This window comes from Cladophialophora yegresii, assembly GCF_000585515.1.
Source record: "Cladophialophora yegresii CBS 114405 chromosome Unknown aczIN-supercont1.1, whole genome shotgun sequence".
Taxonomy (NCBI): domain Eukaryota; kingdom Fungi; phylum Ascomycota; class Eurotiomycetes; order Chaetothyriales; family Herpotrichiellaceae; genus Cladophialophora; species Cladophialophora yegresii.
In genome coordinates, this window is record NW_006913045.1 from 5,325,583 (window position 1) to 5,349,221 (window position 23,639).

Sequence of the window (23,639 nt, forward strand, 5' to 3'; positions counted from 1 at the left end):
GCATGTGTGACAGTGAGAATTCTGGACCTGTTGCGAGGTGGCCACCGGACTAACGGAGCTCACAGTGCATCTCGTCCAAGATCCGCTGCGATGGAGGCAATCCCTGTGCCCCGTGCAAGAAAAAGCAGGTTCCATGTCGTCAGAAACGAGGCACAGGCGAAGATCCAAGTCCGTCCCGCCCGCTATCAATACTCGTTCGCAGAGCACGCTGACGTCCAATCTAGTCAATGATAAGTTTGGTCCAGTTGGCGACCGCGTGTCCATCCAAGCACTGTTGAATGGCGGTATAGAGACCTTCACAGAGGCTTTCAATCTCCCACCTCGCGATGACCGGCAAGCAGGCTTGCACTTCCGCCAACAGAATGAAGAGCCTGAGGATGAGATCGGATCGGCTCACCTCAAGTTGGAGTACGAAAGCCCGCTCCCTTTTGACTACTCGGCCATGTTTGAAATTCCGCTTGGGCTCGATGACCAATATCTAGACTTCTGGACAGGACCGTTTGGACTGATGCCTTCACCTTCGTATTCCGATTTGCAGCTGGATTTGTACGATCCAACGATAGTGTCCTCGGAGATGCAGATGGGCTCTACTGCGTCGACATCAACGCAACCGCCTCCCGACCAAGCGCAGTACGTCTCGGCACTGACCATGGCGATCTACAACAAGTTGTGGTGCCTGGCTTTGGACGAAAAAGCTAGACAAGAACTCACAGTGTGTCTGCATTTCCTGCTGACGGGAGAAAAGATCCGCAAATTCATCTCCCTGTACTTCAGCAATTGGCACTTGAATTGTCCCATTCTTCATAAACCCTCCTTCGATCCGGCCAACATCCCAGTCAGCCTAGTCATCAGTGTTGTCTTCATTGGCGCGATGTATTCTAAAGACCACACCGAGCGGCTCACTGCCAGGAAGCTAGTGGATGTTGCGGAGTTGGTTGTTTTCGATTCGGAGATCTTCTCGTTCGAGGTCGAAGTCACACGGTCAGTACAGGGCGAATCTACGGCAAAGGTTTCCGACTCGGATTATGAATGGGATATCTTTCAAGAGCTGCAAGCTGGTTATCTGATGGTTATTGCGCAATACTGGGGCGGCGGTTCCCGTGGCTCGAAGCGACGAGCGATGCAGTCGCGCTTCGGAGATGTGATTAATGTTGCCCGAAGCATGCAGCTCCACCGCGCCCGCCATCAGCCGACTGACCGTATCTCGGAAATCGTTTGGTTGCAAAAAGAAACGAAAATCCGCACGATATCTGTAATCGCTTTGCTCGACTGCGCCATGCGGATCTATTCCAACTACCCTTGCCGTATCACGCTGGCCGAACTCGATAACGACCTGCCTTGTAAAGAGGCAATTTTCAGCTCACGACACCCTTTCATGCAGGACGAATCAATCTTTGCGCCGCGACTGACAATGTCACAATCTTTCGCCCTGCTCTTCGATGGGAAGGCCAAGCTCCCTAATTCCACCGCGCCGTCAGTGCTCTCGTCACAGGGAGATGCATCGGAGGCCGAAGCACCTGTGGTAGGGGCAGATACTAACTGCGATCTTACAATATTTGATCTTTTCATTCTGATACACTGTGAGGCCACTACGCCGGTCCAGTTTCTCAAGACTCTTATGACTGACCATATTCTAGTCATGTACACCTACGTCCATTCCTGTATTATGACCATGTCGCTCAACCTGCCTACCACGAACTTTGGCCCTGGATCGAAGTCATCCCTGGCCAGAGGCCAGTTTACCCATCAAGTCAAAGGAGCGTTGGAAAGATGGCGCCAGTTGTGGGAAATTATACGCTCACAGACCCAGGACAAGTCACTGAAGGCTGAGGGCATGTACAGAAACGCCTTCAAATTCTGGGTCTTACTACAGTTCATTTTGACAAAGGAGGAAGCCGTTGATGTGATCACGAGCATGGAGGTAAACTGCGACGATGCCTTGACGAAACTCAAAGTCCTTTTCAAGAGCGACAATGAACTTGATGGGTGAGATTGATCAAATCATGCAAAAGCTTGTTACAGGCATATGTTTTCCCACGGCCATACGGGCTTCCGATGATGTCCAGACCGCATCTACTGCTATCACTAGATTTACACGTCTCCGCAGAATAATAGCTGGCGCGGTCTCGCCGGAGGCTCTGTATCGCAGAGACCCCTTGTCGACGGCCACGAGGAATCTCATGGACGAGAACGGAATATCAGCCCTAGACCTGCGTCTTTGCTTACTAGCCGATCAGCTTGAAGTCCTGTAATGACTACGAGATCGAGAGCTGAGCAGCAAACTGAAAAAGCACGAGTCTATCAACCCCAGAAGAGCAGTCAACACGCAATACCAGAACAACTTGAGACTGCGAAACACCTATGGCTACTAGCTCGACCGTTGTTCGCTTCCTCGACAGTCCAGATACAGCGCGTTCGCCTTCGCTTCCAAACCTGGCGAGTGCATCTTACGGCTCCCTTCCAGCTTGCTAAAACGATCCTCCGCGTTTGCATGCTGCGTTTACAGGATGCGTCCCTAGGGAGGTACATCTCCGCAACGTTGCTGTAGCGGTTTTGCGAGAAGGCTCGGTAATGAACTTGGGATAGCTGCAGTACACGGTTAGGTACAAGCGCGCAGAACGATTTGAAGGCAAAGGTAGGTAGGTACCAGTGCTCCGGCAGTGGATGAGAACGAGCTCCAGCACCTTCAGTACAGTATTCCGGAGCTTCCATCAATCCTGATCACACTCAGACTTTCTCAGTATGGACTGCTACTCCGCCCTTTGGAAGATCATCCAACTGGTGTTCAGCGATCTCGCGAGCTCTTTCTGAGGAGAGGCACTGATAGGTGTTGAACTGGCGACGAGGCACCTTGTTGACGAACATTTCGTCGATTTCCTCGAGAGAGCGCCCTTTGGTTTCGGGTATCAACAGGAAAAAGAACACTGGAACTCGAAATCAGCAGGGAGGCAGATAAATATTCGTGGATACTCACGAAATGCGACTGCGTTGGAACCTGCCCAGATATATCCATACTTCGCGCCCCAGTTAAGATTGTTTTTGTTCAGGAAATACGGTGTACAGTATGAGATCAACCCTGCTAAAGGTCAGTCAATGGTTGAAACTGGATGCTGACAGCGCTCACAGTTGAAGAAATAGTTGATTCCAGTCCCGAGCCCGACACTGAAGACACGGAGTCGAGAGCTGACAAGTTCACCCGCAATCGGCCACGTGATGGTCCCTGTGAAGCCGTTGTAGAAGAAGCTGAACATCAATGCAAAGGCCACCAGTGCCTGACCAGCACGGAGTGAATGGCCAGCAAGACTCAGCAAGCCGATCACAAGCATACAGATTCCACATCCAGCGGACCCAATCAATAGCATTGGACGACGACCGAAGACCTTGTGCATCAGGAACATGCCACACATGGCTCCGACCAGACCGAGACAGTTCTGCAGGATCGTCGCCTGGAAGGGTTTTTTGATGCCGGCCATCTGATAGAAGAACGTGCTGTATGAGATGGTGAACCACACCCCGGACGCGGCATGGGAGGCGATTGCTCCTGCAGCAAGAATTGTCCGGCGACGATCCGTTCTTTTGAACATGTCGAAGACTGAGGTCGAAGACGCCATCTCCTTTTCTTGCTCAATGCCTCTTTGCATCTCGACGAATTCTTCGTTGAGCAGCTCTGGCTTCAGCGAAGTGCCTCGGAGTTCCTTCAGGGCTCGGCGAGCCTCCTCTGGCCTGTTGTGCAAGAGGAGCCAGCGAGGTGACTCAGGGACGAAGGAAACGAAGACGCTGAGAAGGACCGGGATCGCGAACAGTGAGGCTAGCGGAATCCGGTACGCCAATTTGCTGTCCAGGGTCTTGCTATAGTTGTCCGCAATCGCTCCAAGTATGCTGCCCAGATTCACCCAGAATCCAAAGAACGACGCGAGAATAGCGCGGTGCTGAGGAGGCGAGACTTCGACGGTGTACGTATTCGAAAAGAGGATGAAAAACCCATTGCCGAGTCCGAGAAGGATTCTGCCAGCGTACAGACCCGCAAGGCTGTTAACTCCGACCTGGACACCACAAGCGACCATCGAAACAGCCGCAGCCGCCCAGATTGCTGGCTTACGCCCAAATTTGTGCGAGAAAGGGCCACCGAGGAGCACCGCGACTATGGTTCCGACGTTGAGAAAGCTGGAGATCAATTGTTGAGGTTTGGTGTTGATGTTCCATCCGCTCTTGACTTTGTCGTCTTTGTAGCCGAAGACTTCCAGGAAACCGATCATGGCCTGAAAGCCGGCGACGGCAGCCGTATCTGCGATGTTTAGCCTTCGATTTGGTCACTTCAGAGATGCCTTACCAAAGCCATATTGACAATTGGCCATGCTCACCACACAGCAAATGATGAGACATTTCCGATTCTCGAGGAGGCGATTGTTTCGTCCTTCGCTAATCATCTTGACGTTGATAAGAGTCTCCTGTTCAGTCTGCAGAAATCGCAAGATGCAGCCGCCGCGCACCCATTGACTCAAATACAACAACTATCTCCGCGAATCTGGCGTGGCGCTAGTCCGGGGCAAGGTCGGGCCTGGGTCTCTGGATCAACGGCGCAGTCATGTGAGGCCCGGAGAGGCAGCGCGGACTTTGACCGGCGGCTCCAAAGAGAGCCAATTGCACCATCTCTTTTCAAGATGGAATTCGTTTGCTATAGCAGAGAGGCTCCCGTCAATATAGGGAAATCTCGGCTCGTTCACGACCTGCATCTACCGGAGTCAAGACTCGGTCCAGGTGGGGCTCGTTAAACAGAAGCTGCATTCGGACTCGTGCAACAGAGGCTTCGATCTCCAGGGGAGTCGTTGGGAACAGTTCCTTTTGCAATGTGGGATCTCGAATGAACGCGGTGTACGGAGTCCCGGCATTGGACTTCGCCCAGCCTCGTTGTCTCATAAGTGGCATCCTCCACCTATCGAACCTGGGGTTGAAAGACACAGAGGATCGGATAAGTCGTCCAAAAACCACTCCAAAAACCACTCAGCCCTGATTCTACAGTCAACCTGTGTTTTCAGCTTGTCGAGGCTCCCCAAGCTCCTCACCAATAGAGACCATGTCAGATGCCATCGTCCGCCAACCTATGACTGTATGTCAAAAGATCCTGGTTCACCATGCCCTGGGTCTTGACGTACCATTTGTGGAGCCAGGAACAGTCATTCGCATTGCCCCAGATTGGTTCCTGTCATCCGAGGTTGCTTGGTTCGGAATGAACAAAAGCTACGAGCGGATGGGCCGTCCTGGAATTCGTCGTCGGGACAGGTTTTGGCTTGCAGGAGATCATGTCGTGGATCCGAGAGTCAATCATCAAGCATATGAGAGGTCTCTCATTGAGGCTTGTGATCAGATTGCCAAGGAAATGGACCTCGGTGACAATTATGCGGGCCATAACACCACTATTATGCACACAGAATACTACCGCTCTCGATGCCAGCCTGGGATGCTCGTCATCGGCGCCGACTCACATACCTCATCTGCAGGCGCTCTAGGCAGCCTGGCAATCGGCGTCGGCGTTACTGACATGATCCTGCAGCTTGTCACTGGTGAGACCTATTTCGAGGTACCAGAGATTGTCCGCATCAATCTTGTCAACAAGCCGCCCCTAGGTGTCAGCGGCAAAGATGTCATCCTTGGTGTGATGCGCAAACTCAGGAGGAATACCGTCGCTGCAGGTCGGCTAGTCGAGTACACAGGGGATGGACTGCAATATTTGTCATGCGATGCCAGGTTTGCGATTGCGAACATGACAACGGAATTTGGTGGCATCGGAGCTTGCGTGGTTCCAGATGGGATCACTCTCGAATACATCCAGCGTCGGCGAGATTCACGACACAAGTCCGATAGCATGTACTTTCAGCCGGATCCCTCCGCGCAGTACGCGGAGTCGTTCGACGTCGACCTGGCGGATCTGGAGCATTTCATCGCGCTGTATCCATCTCCAGACAATGTCGTCCCAGTCAGCGAAGCTGAGGAAAAGCTCCAGAATTTGCAGGGAGTCTTCATTGGGGCCTGCACCACCACAGAGGAAGAGTTGATCCTTGCAGCACTGGTACTGAAGGAAGCAATGGCTCAAGGTATGAAACCTGCTGCGCCTGGACTGCGACGTCTTACGCCAGGGTCGAACTCCATCGTCAGCAGACTCAAAGAATTGGCGCTGTTGGACGTCTATGAGCAGGCTGGATTTGTGATTGGTCCTGTTGGTTGCAGCTACTGCGTAGGCATGGGAGTCGACAAAGCCGGCCAAGGCGAAGTTTGGTTGTCGTCGCAGAACAGAAACTATCGCGATCGGATGGGTCCGGGCTCAATCGCGAATATCGGTTCGGCGGCAACTGTTGCAATCTCCAGTTTCTCGATGTCGTTACAGAGCCCGGAAGATATTCTTCGGGTGATTGACATGGCCGAATTTGATGCCATGAGGAAGTACAAACCCCGACAGCCGAGGCCGTCTCCTAAATATGCCCAACCTGAGCTACCCGCTCCTGTCTTGACCGATAGCTTCGATGAACATAGGGCAGGCGATCACAGAAAGCCGCCATCGCTTCCCGAGTCGATCCAAGGCCGTATCCAGCGATTCGGAGACAATGTTGATACCGACAGTATCATCCCAACCGATAAATGTCATTCTCATCTGACTCGGGAGGAGGTTGCCCGAGGTGCATTTTGCTACACCCGGCCTGAGTTCTACGACCGTGCCCAGGCAGGTGCCACGATCATTGTTGCCGAGAAGAGCTTTGGTTGTGGATCTTCTCGAGAGCAAGCTCCAAGAGCATTACTGGAGGCTGGGATCCAAGCTGTCGTTGCCAAGTCCTATGCTTTCATCTATCAGCGAAACCAGGTCAACAATGGGTTGATGGGGATCAGGATTCAGGACGACGAGTTCTACCGACTCGCTCAAGAAGGTAAAGAAATTGTGATTGATGTCAAGAATCGCAAAATCTATTGTGAAGGAATGACGTGGGACTTTCGACTGGATCGAATTCAAGAACAGCTGCTCGCGGAGGGTGGGCTCCTCAGCACGTATGAGAGATATGGACCAAGCTTGTTCTCGAAATTGCAGAGTCTCAACCAGGCAGCCGGACAAAGGAAAGCGAACGTAGCGCAAGAGGCAGTTGCTGACATATCCGGGCACGCAGCGTCTGTGGAGTGGTGACACTACCACGATTGCAAAACTGTTGTATATAGCCAGGAAGTCCTTGTCCCATAATGTGGCGATGCTACAATGTGCGCCGCCTAGCATCTTGTCGCTGTCGTGCGAGGTCGATGCATGTTGCGGTCGATGAAGCCAGAAAACAACCGGGTATGACGCTGTTCGATAGGGTCCGGCCTGAGACGAGCCGAAGCCAGAACCTAGCCTGTGATTGAAGGTCGAGCACAATGAAGATGCAATGTTCTCCTCCTCTTCGTGTTGCTGGATGCACTTTGGAAAGACTTGGGCTGGAGAATTCGTGCGATAAAGTTCAACTGCCAGTGTCTGGGTACTTGTGGCGACTCGAAGGCAGCAAGTGAGGTGAAGAACACGCTCGAGAACAGACTCAAGCAGATGACAGCGCTGAGATAGTGAACTGACAGTGGCCATGAACAGCACAGCAAACGGCTCGGAAGAGTGCTCAAGCATGATGTCGGTGTGACGAGAATTGCTGGTTCTCCTCTGAGCTGAATGCTTAATAGCTTTTGCCATGGCGCATCAGAGGATGGATCAAAGAGAACATGATCAAATAGTGTCGATACTGATGTGCTCGGGTTGTACGCCTGTCGCTGTGCTGCTCATGGAAACTTCGCCCGCGGAAAAGGCATAGTGGAGGCTCTTCAGATTTTCCCGAAGATTGCTTCGCTCCGCCAATCAGAGTTGGCCCATTGCGGAGGATATTGTAGAGCGAAGGGACAAGCCAGGTGTTTTTTCTCTTCGATTCTGGTGGGTTAGCGGCTTTGCACACTACAACCAAGGCAATCAATCGAGCACCGGTGCGCGACGTGTTTGATGCCCAATCGCACCGATGCGCAATTGCGGGCGAGGTTTAGCAGGAAGCTTGCATCGCTTGCCGCAAAGCTTGTGTCCATCGGTACGTGGTTTGAATCGTTGGCGGCTCGCTTCTGAGTCTCGTTGGCCAGCGACACATTGCGACTCGCAATGCCAAGCAGGGCTAAACCGACTACCGCAGGCATCGGACGTGGGGAAGGCCCCGGATACACAACTTCCCCAGGATCCAAGCACCATCTCCTTCTTTCGCAGGGCAAGTCAAGAATCAGGTGGCAGTCCCAATCGAATCTTTGATCATGCCGTATCCAGAAGCGTGTCCTACTTCCCCGCTTCCTGGTCACTCAGGTACGGGACAGATCAATTTCGTTTCGCGAACCGTCGCTATCTCTCCCCCCACCGGACTTCAAAAGCTGATGGCCTGCGTTCCAGTTGCTTTGCAATCTCGACTCTGCGCACTCGGTATCGTCGAACACACTCCTTCCACTGGCCTCCTTCGCTATGAGAGCAAAGGCTTGTACCAAATGCCGGCAATGGAAAGCCCGGTGCGAGTACGGGGAGGATGATTCCGCCGGCTGCTCACGTTGTCGGGCGCTCAAGCTGCCATGTGTCTTTGACGCGTCCTTCAAGCGAACCTCCAGGGCGAAATCGCTTCAGATGATGTCATCCAGGATTGAAGAGTTGCAGGAAGCTCTGCGGGAGAAATCACCGAGCAATGGGTCTTCGAGTCAGACACGAGAGCATAACGAAACACTGCCGCTGAATGATTGGTCACCACAATTGCCTAGCATCGTGAACACGATCGCCGTAGCAGAGCCTCCTATGCCAGATCTTCAGCCGATCCCGCCGGCGCCGTCCATCAGCTCGGCAGGGACAACGTCCACAGGATATCGCACCCTTGGCAATGTCTCTCTGACATATGGTCAGATCAATGAGCACTTCAAGACCTATTTTGCCCGGTGTCACCAATACCTGCCCTTCAAGATGACAACTCACTCACCGGACCCCATCTACACGAAAAGCCCGTTGTTGTTCTGGGTCATTTGCACTACTGCGGCCAGCTGGAGACTCCGCTGCGAACTTGCCCCAGCGGTCAAAGCAATGCTTGCAGATTCCATCTATTCTTTTCCCCGCTCCGTTGAACAGGTACAAGCCCTCCTCATCATGTCCATGTGGCCATTTCCCGTCTCGTCGGTGATGGAAGATGTATCTCATTACTATTGCTGTCTGGCTACCCAGATGGCTCTCCACCTCGGATTGCACCGTCCGACACAGACACACTTACACGAACATGGAATGGAGGAGCGAGAAAATGCCCGAGCTGTCGGAGAAGAAGTCAAGACCACGACATGGCTTTCCTGCTTCATCGTGAACCAGAAACTCTCAGCTATCCGCGGATTGCCTCCATCAATTCTGATCGACGTTCACTTGCTCAACGCATTTGAGAAGAGATCAATCAATGTAAGGCTCTCGCAGCTCTGCCGCATCTTTCACGTCTTGATGCAAGCGAATCTCGCCATCAGTGCCAACGGCTCAACTCCTTCCGGCATGTTAGAACCTGAACAGCGCTTGAACACGATAAAGAGCTGGGCAGAACACTTTTTAATCCTTGAACAACAGCATCTCCAGGGTATGGATAACGTCGTCAAGATCGCCTTTCTGAGCTCAAGGTTACAGCTCTGGTCGTTTGCTCTCCTTGACGACATGCCCGTCTCATCATCGCTCATTGCATTCATCGACAACGCCAGACGAGATGCCAGCGTTCTGATCGAATCATGTTACAGCCAAAACTTATCGATTGTACCGGCATGCATACGCCACGCTATGTGTTACAGTGCTTTCATATTGGTCAAGATTCTCCGCTCTGGCTACAGTTCCGAGTCGGAAGTGCTTCAGGACGACGTCGAGCGAGTTCGCCAGGCACTGAGTACCACCTCCGGGACACCCGATGACACTCACCATAAGGCATGTGAGACACTCCGAAGGCTTCTTTATATCGAAGACAAAAAGCTGTCCCCACCAATCCATACAAGAATGGGTGCTTCAGTAGTTTACGATCTGCTACGAATTTACGCGGAAGACAAGTATTGCAACGTACCGAACCATGGCGCCGAGAATCCGGTCATTGATCTTGAAGGTCTCGACTGGAACTTCCTGGATATGTTGGGATAGCACCTAACGATCTCAACACCCGGTCCAATGCTAGTAATAGACTTTCCCCTCCACTCTCAGGAACGTACCACAGGTCAGTATCACTTCTGTCAACGGATCGGGCACCATTCTTGGTCTCTTGATCCGACCGGCGCACGGCCTAACGCCATTAAAGAGTATACCTGAAGTTGATGTGGAAGTCCTTTTCATCCTCCAACGACCTATTCATGTGAGGATGGATCTCCCCTCGTCTCGCGTAGTCCTGCAGGATATCAACTCGCTTCTTGTTCTGACGGTGGAGGACAACCATCAACGCTGCCGCGATCAACACCGAAAGCCACGAGAACGCCATGGCAGTCGCGTGGCCTTTCACGTATCTCGGCCCGTTGTCATAGATGTTGGCACCCATGATTGAGAACAGCTGTCCAAAGATTTCTGCCATCGCCCACGTTGTGGCACGCTTAGTGAACCCAGCCGTGTTGATTGTCAGCCATGTGAGGAAAAGGACAACGGCTGGATACATTCCGCTGGTTATGAAGCAAGTGGCAACAACCTTGGCTGCAGTGGACTTGACCCCGAGCAGCATGGCATAGCCGATGGCATTGACGGCAAAACCGAACATGATGAAGGGTCCTTTCAGATTGGTCCGATCGCTAATGTAGCACAAGATGAGCAGAGTGCAGAAGGCACAGCCGTACGGGATGACTGAGAACAGCTGTGCATCGAGGTTGCTGAAGCCGAAGTCGCGAATGAATGTCGGCAGGAAAATTCCAATGGACGACAAGCAAAGCCCGCTCGTCGCATTGAACATGGCGAAGGCGTATGATTTGGGGTCCTTCAGGCAATCCCAAACTTGGGACCACTGGATTCGCGCGCCTGTCGTGTTCCAGCCTAGGATGGTCAGTCTATTGACGCGGTAAAGCTTTCCGACCAACACGTACTAGACGTTCTCTCCATCACCAGGCTTATCTCGTCCTTGGTGAAGAGCCAGTTCTCTCCATTCTTCATTCTGTCCGGGAAGGGAGGCAGAAGAATGATCACAACAACCCCGACCAAGATCGCAATGGCTCCTTCAATCAAGAACAGCCACGACCACGGCGAGCGGCTACTGTGAGCTAAGTTCTCCCCGACCGCATACGCTATCAAGCCACTGAACGCGCCTGAGAGGGTTGCCGTTGAGAAAATCAGAGCTGCGTGACTCCTCAGTGAAGATTCATGGGGCTGGAAAGGTTCTGACTCACCCCCTCTGGTGGCAATCTCCCGCCGTGTGTACCAGAAGCTGTTGTAGACGCCAGAGTTCTGCGTGAACGACTGCGCACAGCCGATGAGTATGCGCGTGGCTACGACGGTAGCATAACTCTTTGCTGCCGACATGCCGCACAGAAATATGCCAAAGGTGATGCAGGCACCACCCAAAACCCAATGTGGCGGGATCCACCTCAACGAGACTGAACCTGGAAACATACAGATTGTGTATCCAATAACTGCAATCCGTCAGAGCACCGCACAGTACGGACCAGAGTTGGCAACTGACAGAAATACTGCGCCGCGTGAGAATAGTCCGCGTTGGAGAACCGAAGTTCTTTCTGCAATCCGAGAAGTCTACCATTGCCAAAACTGTTTCTGTCCTACTGTGGATCAGTGCTTGAAAGTTATCCGGCATTGGGGAATCATACCAGGAAGGTCACGAAGTAGATCAGCGCCAGGAGAGGAAGTATCAGTAGGTCTTGCTTCCAGATCAATCTCCGCTCCAGGCCAGAACGGGTCTGCTTCGTTTCTGGTTGGAGGGTGTAGGCCGTCGTCAGCTTGCGGTCTGCATCTTCCACGCAGGAGAGGTCGACATCAATGTCTGCTTGTTTGGTTGAGATCTCCGAAGTCATATCGAAAAGTTGCTGCGCGGATGGTGTGAGCACAGAGGTGCGAGTATAGACTTGTCTAGCTAGGGGTTCTTATATGGCGAAGCTTCTTCAAAGCTTCAGCTAAGCATTTCCCAGTAAACCTAGTTCAAGTGGGTATGCCGATAAGGAGCGAGAGCATTGCGAGTCGCTATCAACCCCACACATGCAGAGACATAGGTCGGGCGCAGCATTATCTGGGCTTAGGCCTTATCTTCGAAATCCCGGATTGGATCCGCAATTCTATCGCCTTAGCAGAATACGGAGTACTTGGGGATCAACCGTGGTCAGACTTGGGACTGCATTATGTTGCACTAGGCAGGCTGATTGTCAGGCCTAGATTCTGCTGCGCTCACCAAATTCCGGCAGCGCCATCTAGATCTTGTTGTGCCGAGTGATGCGGACACACTGACTCAGAGCAGTCATGCATCAACTTCACTTCTTGCTACTGGATCTCTTGGTGGCGGTGCGAAAAGAGAGGCAGTGCTCTGCTGCCTTGTCATTCATTGATGAAAGGAAGGCTGGTATCCGGTTCTTCCGCCTATGCAAATGCCATAGATCAACCATCAGGCAGACCTTATGCTGCAACCACTGCAAGCGGACGCACCGGTGATCCCGTGGCGCCAACCAGCTTCAGCGGTGACAAGATGAACAAGAAATCCTTCACCTGCTCGCGAGCCAACTCTTCCAAGTCCAAGACTTCAACGATATGGATGCCGTTTTCCCACAGAAGGATGCCATGGCAGGGTCTCTGTCTGAACCTGGGCCCAAGTTCAACCTGCTCAAATGAGATCGTGTCACTACCAGCCGCCCGTACTTTGTGAGATGCCAGCCATCTTCCACCGCTCGCATCTGGGCCGGGTGTGCCTGTATTGTGACCGAGAAACGCCACTGGGTCAGAGTATAGTTGAATCCATCCTGTCCGTATCAAAACAACGTCTCCTTCATTGAGGGGTGTGTCTCCCAATGCTTCTTGAAGATCCCTGTCGGTGACTCCGTAGCCAGGATCGAGCCGCGTCTTTCCTTTCAGTGCGGGTATATCCAGGAATACGCCTCTGCAGACCATCGGTTTTATTGTGTCCGCGCCGAGCTTGACATATTTCCCACCTCGCATTGCATCGGAGACCGCCACTCCTCCACAAAGAACTCCTTTGCTGGCGACATGGGAAAGGGCATCGATATGAGTTCCGACGTGGTCACCCGTAATGATCACCGCGTTGGAAGCAGTGCCCCCTTGACCTGTTCCATCTGAATCGCCATGGCGGCGCGACAGGGCCATCGAAAAGGGGACATTCGCTGGAGCTGCTGGCATGCCGGCTTGCATAGGGACTGCGAGATCGAACACGCGAATACCTTTTCCCAATGCTTCTAGCAAAGCCATATTTCCAGAGAGTGTCTCGACTTGAGATGAGCTGATATCCAACACGGTACAAGATCTCGCGCAATACTTTTATCTTCTCCATTAATCTCCGATTTCGGCATGCTCATCTATCCCGAGTACCGTATTTATCTATACCTAGTTAGTCATATAATGCTACGAACTGACCTTTAGGTATATATACGCATCTTATTACGAACTAAACTTTATACGACTAGGGTGTTACGAACCGACCTTTATACGACCACGACTAAGATACATAGGGAAGCTATAGCGAGGGAGCTAGACCGCAGAGGGTCAGGTCAGGGACCCCAGCCTTATAGTCACGTGACGCGCTTAGTATGCTCCGCGATACGCAGCGGTGATTAGTACTAAGTATACTAAGCACGACTAAGTATACGGAGAGGCCTTTAAGTGTATATACGCGGGCTAACGCCTATCTATATAGAACACCGTAGTTAACTTTAGTTAACATTACGCTTAAGGAGATATAGTATAAGTGCTATATCCCGTCTAAAGATCTATTCGATATTAACCTTTACTCTACCCCTAATACTTAAGAACCCCGAGGAGGAGTCTATTTAGATCGGCTTACGATACTTCCGAACCCGGTAATCTTATTAGCTCGAACCTTCGCTAATAAAAAGTTAAAGAGGAGGGATTAAGTATCGCTTAATTTAATAATAAAGAGGAACGCTAGTATATAAATAGTAAGAAAGGATAAGGTTTTAAAAGGCCTTTTAAATAAGATAGTTAAGTGCTTAAGATAAGTAATAAGCGAGGGGAAAATTTAAGGTTAGCGCTAAAGATTTAGCGCCGCCTCTAATTAGTTAACTTCGCTAGATATTATCTAAAGAAGCTATAGGCGCTTTAATTAGTTAGAATATTCTATATACGATAGTAAAGTAAATATAATAAGGCTGCTAGCTAAGGGGGTTAATATAAAACCTTAAGTAAAGTAGTAAAGGTTATAGTAATAATTAAGGCTTAAAGGATAAATAACCTTTACGGTTATAGTATTTATCACGAATAGCTAAGCACGCCGCCGTATAAATACGTTAGCACCCGCTACTAAGGCTAAGGGGTTAGACCCTTATCTCTCGCCGCCTCCTTATATAAGAGACTCTTCCTCTTCTCTTATACTTCGAGTCGATCTAGTTAGGACGTATAGTTAAGGAATAGCCTAATTATCGATAATTATCTTAATTACTATACTCTACCTATTTATATAGGTCTATTCTTAATATTCTCGAAGTATACCTCTTAAATCGGCTAAGGTAAGCGTTTACTACACGAATTATAAGCGCGATACCGCTAAAGAGAACGAACCCTTCTCGAGGAGTTACTCTTATCGAAATAGGACCCTTAAGTCGCTTAACTATCGAACCTTTACTAGAGCCCTTTATTATCGACCCTAAAGAGTAAGGGGATCCTAAGTAAGAAGAGAATAATAATAATAATAATAACTACGGTATATAGCTAGACTGTATAACTCCCGTATATAATATATATAGTCTCTCTCCTTTAGAGACGGAAATATAAGAACTAGTTAAGCGATATACTTACTTAGCGAAGAAGCTTTATAAATAGTAGTTAGAAAGCGAGATTTAGGCGATAGAAGCGAAGATTATAAGCGAGATAGTTATTATATATATTAAGGTTAAAGATATAACGCTATTAACCCGTAAGCGGTAATATAGTAACACGGCTAAGAAAGACCGAGATAAAGTTTAGAAAGTATTATAAACTATTAAGCTAAAGAATTTTAAAGCTAAGTTAATATAGTAGCTATATATATTTAATAATATATACTAAATTATCTTCAAGTCGCTTCTATATAATATAGTACTATACTAGCCGGGCCGTATATATACTATAGTAAATTATTTTAAGAACCTCGCCTTAAATAAATAGCGGCGGGTTTAGAAGGAGAATAAACCGGTTCTCGTAACTTAAAATAAGTTTATTATTTAGTATAAAGATATTATTAAAGACCTTAATATCTATAAGAGAGAAGTACTTAAGAAGTTAAGATCCCTTAAGTAAAGTATATTATAATTTATCCGGAACTTAATATATTAAATAAAGCTACTAAAGGAGAAAGTTAGTCCCTTAATAAAAAAGAAGTAAAAGGGCTAAGCTTTATTCTATATACTAACGCTTAACTTATAAGATATAGTTTAGCGAGACCTTAAGACAATTACCTTTAAGGCGTAAGTATTAACCTTAGCTTAACGCCTAGAGATAATTATCTTTAAGAGCCGTATAGCGGACTATAGTCGGCCCGCTCGCTTATTAGTAACTCCCCGAGAAATACCTTAAAATCTATTAAAAAAATTTAGCCGTCGAGGAGTATATAGCTGTTACGAATCGACCTCTACACGACCTGCCGGGCCTGGCGCAGGAGGGGAGGTCAAGCGAGGAAGTCAGCCTCGTTGGCAAGGCTGGCTCGGGTCACGTGACACCCTAAATAGGAAATAAGGTGTTGCAGTAGTTGCACGTTGTATATACAACAGGGGCAATAGTGCAACGCCCAGACTTTCCTAGATAGGAAAACTACCTGTGTATATAGTTACAGCTAGATACACTTCTATAGGAGGTGTAGTCAACTTCAGTTAATATTGCGCTTAAGGAGATACAGTACAAGTGCTGTGTCCCGTCTGACGATCTGTTCGGCATTGACCTTTACTCTACCCCCGATAATCAAGAACCCCTAGGGTTACCTGTGTGCTCACGTGTCCTTATACACGCTGCGCGGAGGCAATTCTTAATAATAGCTTATAAATATTAAGCGAGAGAGGCTCTTTAATATCCGTAAAGAAGTTATAATACCGGATATTATTACTTAAGTATAGTATCTTTTAAAGAGAGTATTTTAATTATAATAAGAAGGGCTATAAAGAGGCTAAGTACTTATACTTTAAAAAGAGTATCGCGTCTAACTTATAACTAAAATATAATAAGAGCTTAAGAGAAAAGTAAAAGGGCGAAGATAAAAAAATAGAACTTAGCTTATTAAGCGTTATTATAACGCTAAGTTTAAATATATAATAAGTCGCTAAATCTTAAAACTTAAAATAGTTAAGCGACTAAGCGCTAATAATACAAATAAAAATAAACTTATTAACCAAGATATATAAGGTTTATATACTACTCGATAACGATACCTAAATAAATTTTATTTTATATTTATTAGTCGCTAAGTTAATATTACTAAATAAGTAAGCTATAGTTCGTATATATACTATAAGCGGCTAATCGCTAAAAGTTTATAAAATATATTATACTAATACTATTATAACGAATATACTTAAGATAACGAAAGAGATAAAGTATTACTACTTAACCGTTAAAGTAATTAATTATAATCTTATTCTAGGGATTAACTAGCTAAGGAAGGTTAATCTAGACATTAATTAATTAACGCTTATATAGTACTTATAAGAAGTAAAAAAGCTATAAGTATTTATAGTAAGCTTTAAACGGATAATAAAGAAGGCGAAGGACGGAATAATTAGTATACTATAAATTTAACCCGTAGTTTTAAAGCGAGAGGATATAGAAATAGTTTTATTTATAGGAGACTTAGCTATAACGCTTACAGGCCTTATATAAGACCTCGAGCTTTCGTTATAATTTTAAAAGTTTATATTAGCCTTTAAAGATATAAGTAAGGATTTATTTAAAATAAAGACTAAAACACGATACTTTATCCCGTTAAAAGAAGGTAAGACCGTACTATATAAACCAATTTACTTAGTAAGTACGAAGAAGCTATAAGTTCTACGCGAATATATTAAGTTAGTAATAGCTAAAGGATAAATCTAGTTAAGCGAGTCCTTAGTAAAAGCTCCGATTCTCTTCGTACTAAAGGCGAATAGTAGTTTATAACTTTATATCGACTATCGTAAATTAAATAGGGTAACTAAAAAGAACCAGTACCCTTTACCCTTAATTCTAGAAATCCTAAACTGACTAGTTAATATTAAGGTATATATAAAGCTAAACTTACGGGATACTTACTATTATATTGATATCGCTAATAAAGACCGCTAAAAGACTATATTCTATATATAATACGGTTACTTTAAATATTTAGTAATACTATTTAAGCTTATTAATACTCTAGCTTTATTTTAAGCTTATATTAATAAGGCCTTAAGAGGACTTCTAAATAAAATCTATATCGCCTTTATAAATAATATCTTAATATTTAGTTTAAATAAGGATATATACGAAATATATATAAATCTTATACTAAAAAGGCTAAAAGAATATAAATTATATATAAAGCTCTTAAAATATAAGTTCTTTATAAATAAAGTCGACTTCCTTAGGTTCCGCGTAAAAACTATAAGTATATTGATAAATCCTAATAAGGTATTTACTATTTAAGAATAGCTAGTCCCGAAATCCTTTAGAGAGATTTAAGTATTCTTAAGGTTTACGAACTTTTATAAAGGCTTTATTTAATAATACTTAGTAATTATTACGCTTATTATAAACTTACTTAAAGAAATAAAGGCCGAGAAGAAAACTAAGCTATTTACGTAAACCGCGAAAGCTAATACTATATTTCGCTAGCTTAAAGACTACTTCTCGCGAGGGCTAATACTTATATACTTTAATCCGGATAAGTAATTATAAGTTAAGGCTAATATATTTAGCGGAGCTACTAAGAGGGTATTAACCTAAGTATATAAATTATAAAGAGGATATATAGTATAAAGACCTTTAGCCTTTCGCTTTTATAAGATAAGTCTTATTAAGAGGAACTATACTATTAAAGATAGCGAAATATTATTAATTATAAAGGTATTTAAGGAGTAAAGGTATTACCTTAAATCGCTTATAAAAACTATAATAATCCTTACTAATTATATAGTATCATAAAGCTTTATAATAAATAAGGTGCTAAATTATCGATAAATACACTAAGTAAAGCTACTAGCTATATACGACTTCTAGGTAATATAGAGACGGAAAAAGAATAACTTAGTAAATAGGCTTTCCCGCTATCTAAACTATATAGAAAAGGACGAGCTACCTCTAGAGAATACCCTTAAGGAGTTATTATAAGTATATATATCTTTAAAGGAAGATATATATAAGTATTATATATAATATAGTAATAATATAATCATTAATATTTTAACTTAAGCTAAGGCTTAAAGGGCTAAAGATTCTTAATATAGTATATATAATATTATAACGCTATATACTACTAAAGTAAAAGAGAGATCTAATTTAAGTAAATTAGAGCGGGCTACTTTATAAGATTATAAAGAGTCGCTCGTAGCTCGGCTATAAGGACTTTAATTACTAAACGAGTAGTATTAAGGAGTAGCTTAAAAATAAGCTCTTAAGAACTATATCGTTAATAGTAAGTTCGCCGATACTTAGAGTATTAACAAGGACGGCTTAATACGTCGCGAGCGTTATATATATATTCCGTATAATCTTACTATAAGAAGAGAAATCTTATAAGTTAATTATAATAACCCTTAGTAAGGCGGATATTCTAGTGAGTATTAAATAGTTATAGTTATTATATAATATTATTAATAGCTATATATAAAATAAGATATACTAGAATATATTAAGTTATATAATATTTATTAACGGATAAAAGTATTAAGATATAAACTATATAAAAAGCTTAAGTCCTTACTTATACTAAAAGGTCCTTAGTAAGATATATTAATAAACTTTATTATAGGTTTACCGCCTTTATTATATAACGAGATCGCGTATAATTTAATATTAATTATTATAAATAAGTATTTAAAAATAGTAGTTTTAACGCCTTATATAAATACTATTAATACTACTAGCTTAGGCTAAATAATTCTCGAGAAGATCGTAATAAAGTACGGAGTACCGAGATTAATTATAAATAATTAAGGATCTCTCTTTATATCGATATAGTTTAGAACTATATATAAGTACCTTATAACTCGATAACTCTTCTCGACCGCTTTTTATTTATAAATAGATAAGTAAATAGAGCGAATAAACTAAACGCTAAAAGTATACCTTTAGTATTATATAAATTATAAATAATTAAATTAAGCCTCGCTACTTATAAATATAAAGTATATAATAAATATAGTACTTAATACTATTATAAGTAAGACCTTATTTTCTTAAGTATTAATATTTAAGCTAGACTTATATTTTAATATCGAGAAAATCGCGTATACTAATACTTAGAATAAATCCGCGTAAGTTAAAGCGGAAAGGATTATAAACTCTTTATTATATATAAGCGAAATATAAGATATAGCGAAGCGATAAATAAAGAAGATAACTAAATATTATAATAAAAAGTAAAAAGAAGTATTCTTTAATATTAAAAACTAAGTAATACTCTTTATAAAGAATATCCGTATACTATATATAAGTAAGAAGCTTATAAATTAAAACCTTAAACTATTCTTTATTTTAAAATATATTAAGGAGAATATATATAAACTTAACTTACTAAGGAAGTATAGCCGACTTTACTATATATTCTATATATCTTTACTAAATATATACTATAAGCGAGTTAAGAAAGTCTCGCTAAAGCTTATAAATATTAATAATTAAAAGGAATAAGAAGTAAAGCGAATTTTAAATATATATTATAAAGAAAATAAGGTAAATTACTATATTTAATAAAAAGAATTTAGTAAGGCTTATAATAGCTAAGAGCCGGAGGAAAATATATAGTATATAAGCGACTTAATTAAGGAGTTTATATAGAGTAAAAAGAAAGAAAGTAGTAAAGATATTATTAAACTATCGCGCTAAACTAGTCGCCTTATACTTTAACGCTTTATAACTCTTATAAGTCGTAAGTAAACTTATTATAAGTTACTCCCTTAGAAAAAGACTAAGCCGTTAGTATATATAAAGTATATATAGTCTAAAGCTAATATTACTTAGCTACTTAACTAACTACTTAGAACTAAGTATTTACTTATTAAACTTATTAAGATTTAACCCCTTATCGAGTTAAAAACGCGGAGTAAGGTTACTTTATAAATAGTTAAAATATAGCGTATATAAAAAGACCTTATAATACTTATTAACTCTTAGCTTATATTAATAAGGGTATAAATAATATCTAGAATTTATTTAAGAATAGAGATAAGAGAGGTAAAGGATAAACTTATAGCGGCACCGCGGGCGATATATACGCGACCCTTAATAATAGTACTACTAAGGATATAGCGAGCTATATAAGTCTCGATAAGAGTAATCTTAATATTAATCTAGTTTAACTTCTTCTTAATATCGGCTATAGAGTAAGCTCTTACCTTACTATTAGCGTATATAATATTTATATCTTAAAGGCGATTCGCGCGCGGGACGAGAGAAGTAGAAACCTATATAAGATATTAAAAAGGTCGTATACGATATATAAAATACTTATAAGTATATAGCTAAATATTACGAACCGACCTTTATACGGCTTACCGGGCCTAGCGCCGAGGGGAAGGTTAAGCGAGGAAGTTAGCCTCGTTAGTAAGGCTAGCTCAAGTTACGTAATACCCTAAAAAAGGAAATAAGGTATTACAGTAGTTACATATTGTATATATAACGGGGGTAATAGTACAACGCCTAGACTTTCCTAGATAGGAAAACTACTTATATATATAGTTATAGCTAGATACACTTCTATAGGAGATATAGTTAACTTTAGTTAACATTACGCTTAAGGAGATACAGTATAAGTGCTATATCCTGTCTAACGATCTATTCGATATTAACCTCTACTCTACCCCCGATAATTAAGAACCCCGAGGGTTACCTGTATGCTTACGTATCCTTATACACGCTGCGCGGAGACAATTCTTAACACTAAATAAACTACTATATTTACCTTATTAGTAATATAAATAGTTTATACTAAGTTTCCTAGCCACGGTCTTATACTTATACTTAATTAAGGTACTTATTATACCGCTTATAGTATATAAGCGGCGTAAGCAGCGATAATAGTAAGAACTACGGACTATATACTTACCGCGGCGGCTAGAGGAAGGTTATATAAAATTAGGAGAGGCTAAGAAAGTTAGCTATAATTTATATAAGATTCGCCTTATATACCTTATCTCTTCTAGCCGCGGTTAGGGTTATTATTGTCGTCGCCGAGAGTAAAGGAGATAATAAGAGTAAAGGGAGGTTATATAATATCGGCTACTAAAGCGATTAATATATAAACTATATATGGACTTATTATATATACTAATTATAAAGAGAGCGGTAAGCGAAACTAAAGTTTATAAAATTTAAAGTTTTATAATACTAGTTAGTAGTAGCTATAAACTAAACCTCGTATACTTATATAAAGGACGAGATAATATACGCTTACTATATATAATATTAATAAATAAGAACTATAAAAGTCTTATAGGAGTTATATATTTACGGTTATAAATAATAGTAATAGTATAAGAAAGAAAAAGAGAGAGAAGAAAAAAATAAAATAAATAATAAAGATAATATTATTATAGCTAAACTATATATATACTACCCGTAAAGCGATATATCGAGGTATAATACAGTAATATAGGAGCACGCTAGCGATACTATCGCGACGACGAGATAAAAAATAGTTATATATATAAGTCGCACTAGTTTAGATACTAGAATAACATTAGCCGGGTCGTATAGGAGATATATATAAGTCGCCCGGTATTATAATTCTATATACTTAAAGGGGATATAGTACTAATTAGTTAAGAGAGAAGTAAATATATTAGTATACTTACAGTAGTCGTATACGAACCTACGGAGGGTAGTAAGCGACTCGCTTACAGTATATATACTATACGTAGTAACGCTTCTCGAGAACGAGAAGCTTAGGGGAGGGAGGGATAATTATTATAAATAGCTAAGCACGCCGCCGTATAAATATATTAGCACTCGCTACTAAGGCTAAGGGGTTAAACCCTTATCTCTCGCCGCCTCCTCGTATAAGAGACTCTTCCTCTTCTCTTATACTTCGAGTCTATCTAGTTAGGACGTATAGTTAAGGAACAGCTTAATTATTAACGGTTATTAAATCGCTATACTCTACTTATTTATATAGGTTTATTCTTTATACCTACTCTTTAAAGGCACTTTACGCGTTACTCTTACTACTTATCGCATCTTAATAATACGTGCTTTATTATTATTTCCTCCTTAGTAGTATAGTTATTATAGTTTAGGCCGTTAAACTTCGGGCCCTTTTTTTAAGAAACGAACGCCCTAGATCCGATCTTCCCTATCCTAAGCTGTATTACTAAGGAGGACTATACCTTAAGTATTCTCGCTAGTTTTATAAAGGTCTCCTCTCCTAGCGTAGGATGTATCGCACGACTATAGGTGCCCTTAGTCGCGGTCTCTTATTTTCTAGTTTAGCCTCCCTAAGAGCGCTCTTTAGTCTTCTCTTTAATTGTTTTTATAAGTGTCCTCGCCGCTTTATCCGCTTCCTCCGTTATCTCTCTATCTATATACTATCCTTATAATAAGTAAGAATAACGGGAAAAGAAGAGTAGCTTTACACTAAAGTACTAGGTATTTAGAACGCTTAGTAATAGCTCTAGATACTATCTAAAAAATTAGCTACCTTACTAACCCCTCTTACCTCTATTACACTAGTACTTTAGTATAAGGCTATACTTCTTTTCCTTTTTTTCTTATTTACTTTATAATACTTTATAAATAAGTAGTGTAATAGGGCTAAGAGAGAGGACTTCTCTAGATACTATTCAGTGTAGTAACCGAGCGTTCTAATTAGCTAGCACTCTAGCGTAAGGCTACGCTTCTTTTCCTTTTTTTACTTACTTTTACGGATAGTATATAGATACCTAATAAGCTAAATTATAATATATATAATATAGACATTCTACTCAAGACCTTTACGCTGTTCCTTTAAGATATAGTATATAGTATAGTTTAAGAGGCACTGTTAGCCGCTACACGAGAGGTATACCTATCTAGCTATAAAGCCTTACCCTAGTTTAAGAGTTCTTTATACAGGCGTATATAGAGCCCTTTCGCCTCTACCGGATATAAACCTATAGGGGTCACCTAGCCGACCTCGAGTGTCGTGAACGAGCCTCGAAAACCCAGTGACTACACAGACAAGGTCAACTAGTCTATAATCTACTATATCTCCTGGCGAGGTCAATTAGTCTGCCGTCTATAGCCATTTCCGGGTCAACTGGTGCGGGTTAACTAGCTA

The 23,639-nt window shown here is 43.3% G+C and overlaps 6 protein-coding genes across 6 annotated transcripts; 3 read left to right on the plus strand and 3 right to left on the minus strand.

The window, feature by feature from the left end:
* Positions 1–133: 133 nt before the first annotated feature.
* Positions 134–1,990, plus strand: A1O7_01924 (uncharacterized protein; the record flags this gene model as incomplete). Its single annotated transcript, XM_007755960.1, has 1 exon — positions 134–1,990. One exon carries the CDS (start codon positions 134–136, stop codon positions 1,988–1,990), a length of 1,857 nt encoding a protein of 618 aa, XP_007754150.1.
* A 737-nt stretch (positions 1,991–2,727) lies between these two features.
* Positions 2,728–4,427, minus strand: A1O7_01925 (uncharacterized protein; the record flags this gene model as incomplete). Its single annotated transcript, XM_007755961.1, has 4 exons — positions 2,728–2,924; positions 2,975–3,076; positions 3,125–4,285; positions 4,331–4,427. 4 exons carry the CDS (start codon positions 4,425–4,427, stop codon positions 2,728–2,730), a joined length of 1,557 nt encoding a protein of 518 aa, XP_007754151.1.
* A 647-nt stretch (positions 4,428–5,074) lies between these two features.
* On the plus strand, positions 5,075–7,168 carry A1O7_01926 (uncharacterized protein; the record flags this gene model as incomplete). Its single annotated transcript, XM_007755962.1, has 1 exon — positions 5,075–7,168. The coding sequence occupies one exon, from the start codon at positions 5,075–5,077 to the stop codon at positions 7,166–7,168; it is 2,094 nt and encodes a 697-aa protein (XP_007754152.1).
* Positions 7,169–8,494: 1,326 nt separating this feature from the next.
* On the plus strand, positions 8,495–10,165 carry A1O7_01927 (uncharacterized protein; the record flags this gene model as incomplete). The annotated part of the gene is made up of 1 exon (XM_007755963.1): positions 8,495–10,165. The coding sequence occupies one exon, from the start codon at positions 8,495–8,497 to the stop codon at positions 10,163–10,165; it is 1,671 nt and encodes a 556-aa protein (XP_007754153.1).
* Positions 10,166–10,313: 148 nt separating this feature from the next.
* Positions 10,314–12,024, minus strand: A1O7_01928 (uncharacterized protein; the record flags this gene model as incomplete). Its single annotated transcript, XM_007755964.1, has 5 exons — positions 10,314–11,035; positions 11,086–11,334; positions 11,386–11,628; positions 11,679–11,772; positions 11,821–12,024. The coding sequence occupies 5 exons, from the start codon at positions 12,022–12,024 to the stop codon at positions 10,314–10,316; spliced, it is 1,512 nt and encodes a 503-aa protein (XP_007754154.1).
* A 592-nt stretch (positions 12,025–12,616) lies between these two features.
* Positions 12,617–13,420, minus strand: A1O7_01929 (uncharacterized protein; the record flags this gene model as incomplete). The annotated part of the gene is made up of 1 exon (XM_007755965.1): positions 12,617–13,420. One exon carries the CDS (start codon positions 13,418–13,420, stop codon positions 12,617–12,619), a length of 804 nt encoding a protein of 267 aa, XP_007754155.1.
* Positions 13,421–23,639: the final 10,219 nt, after the last annotated feature.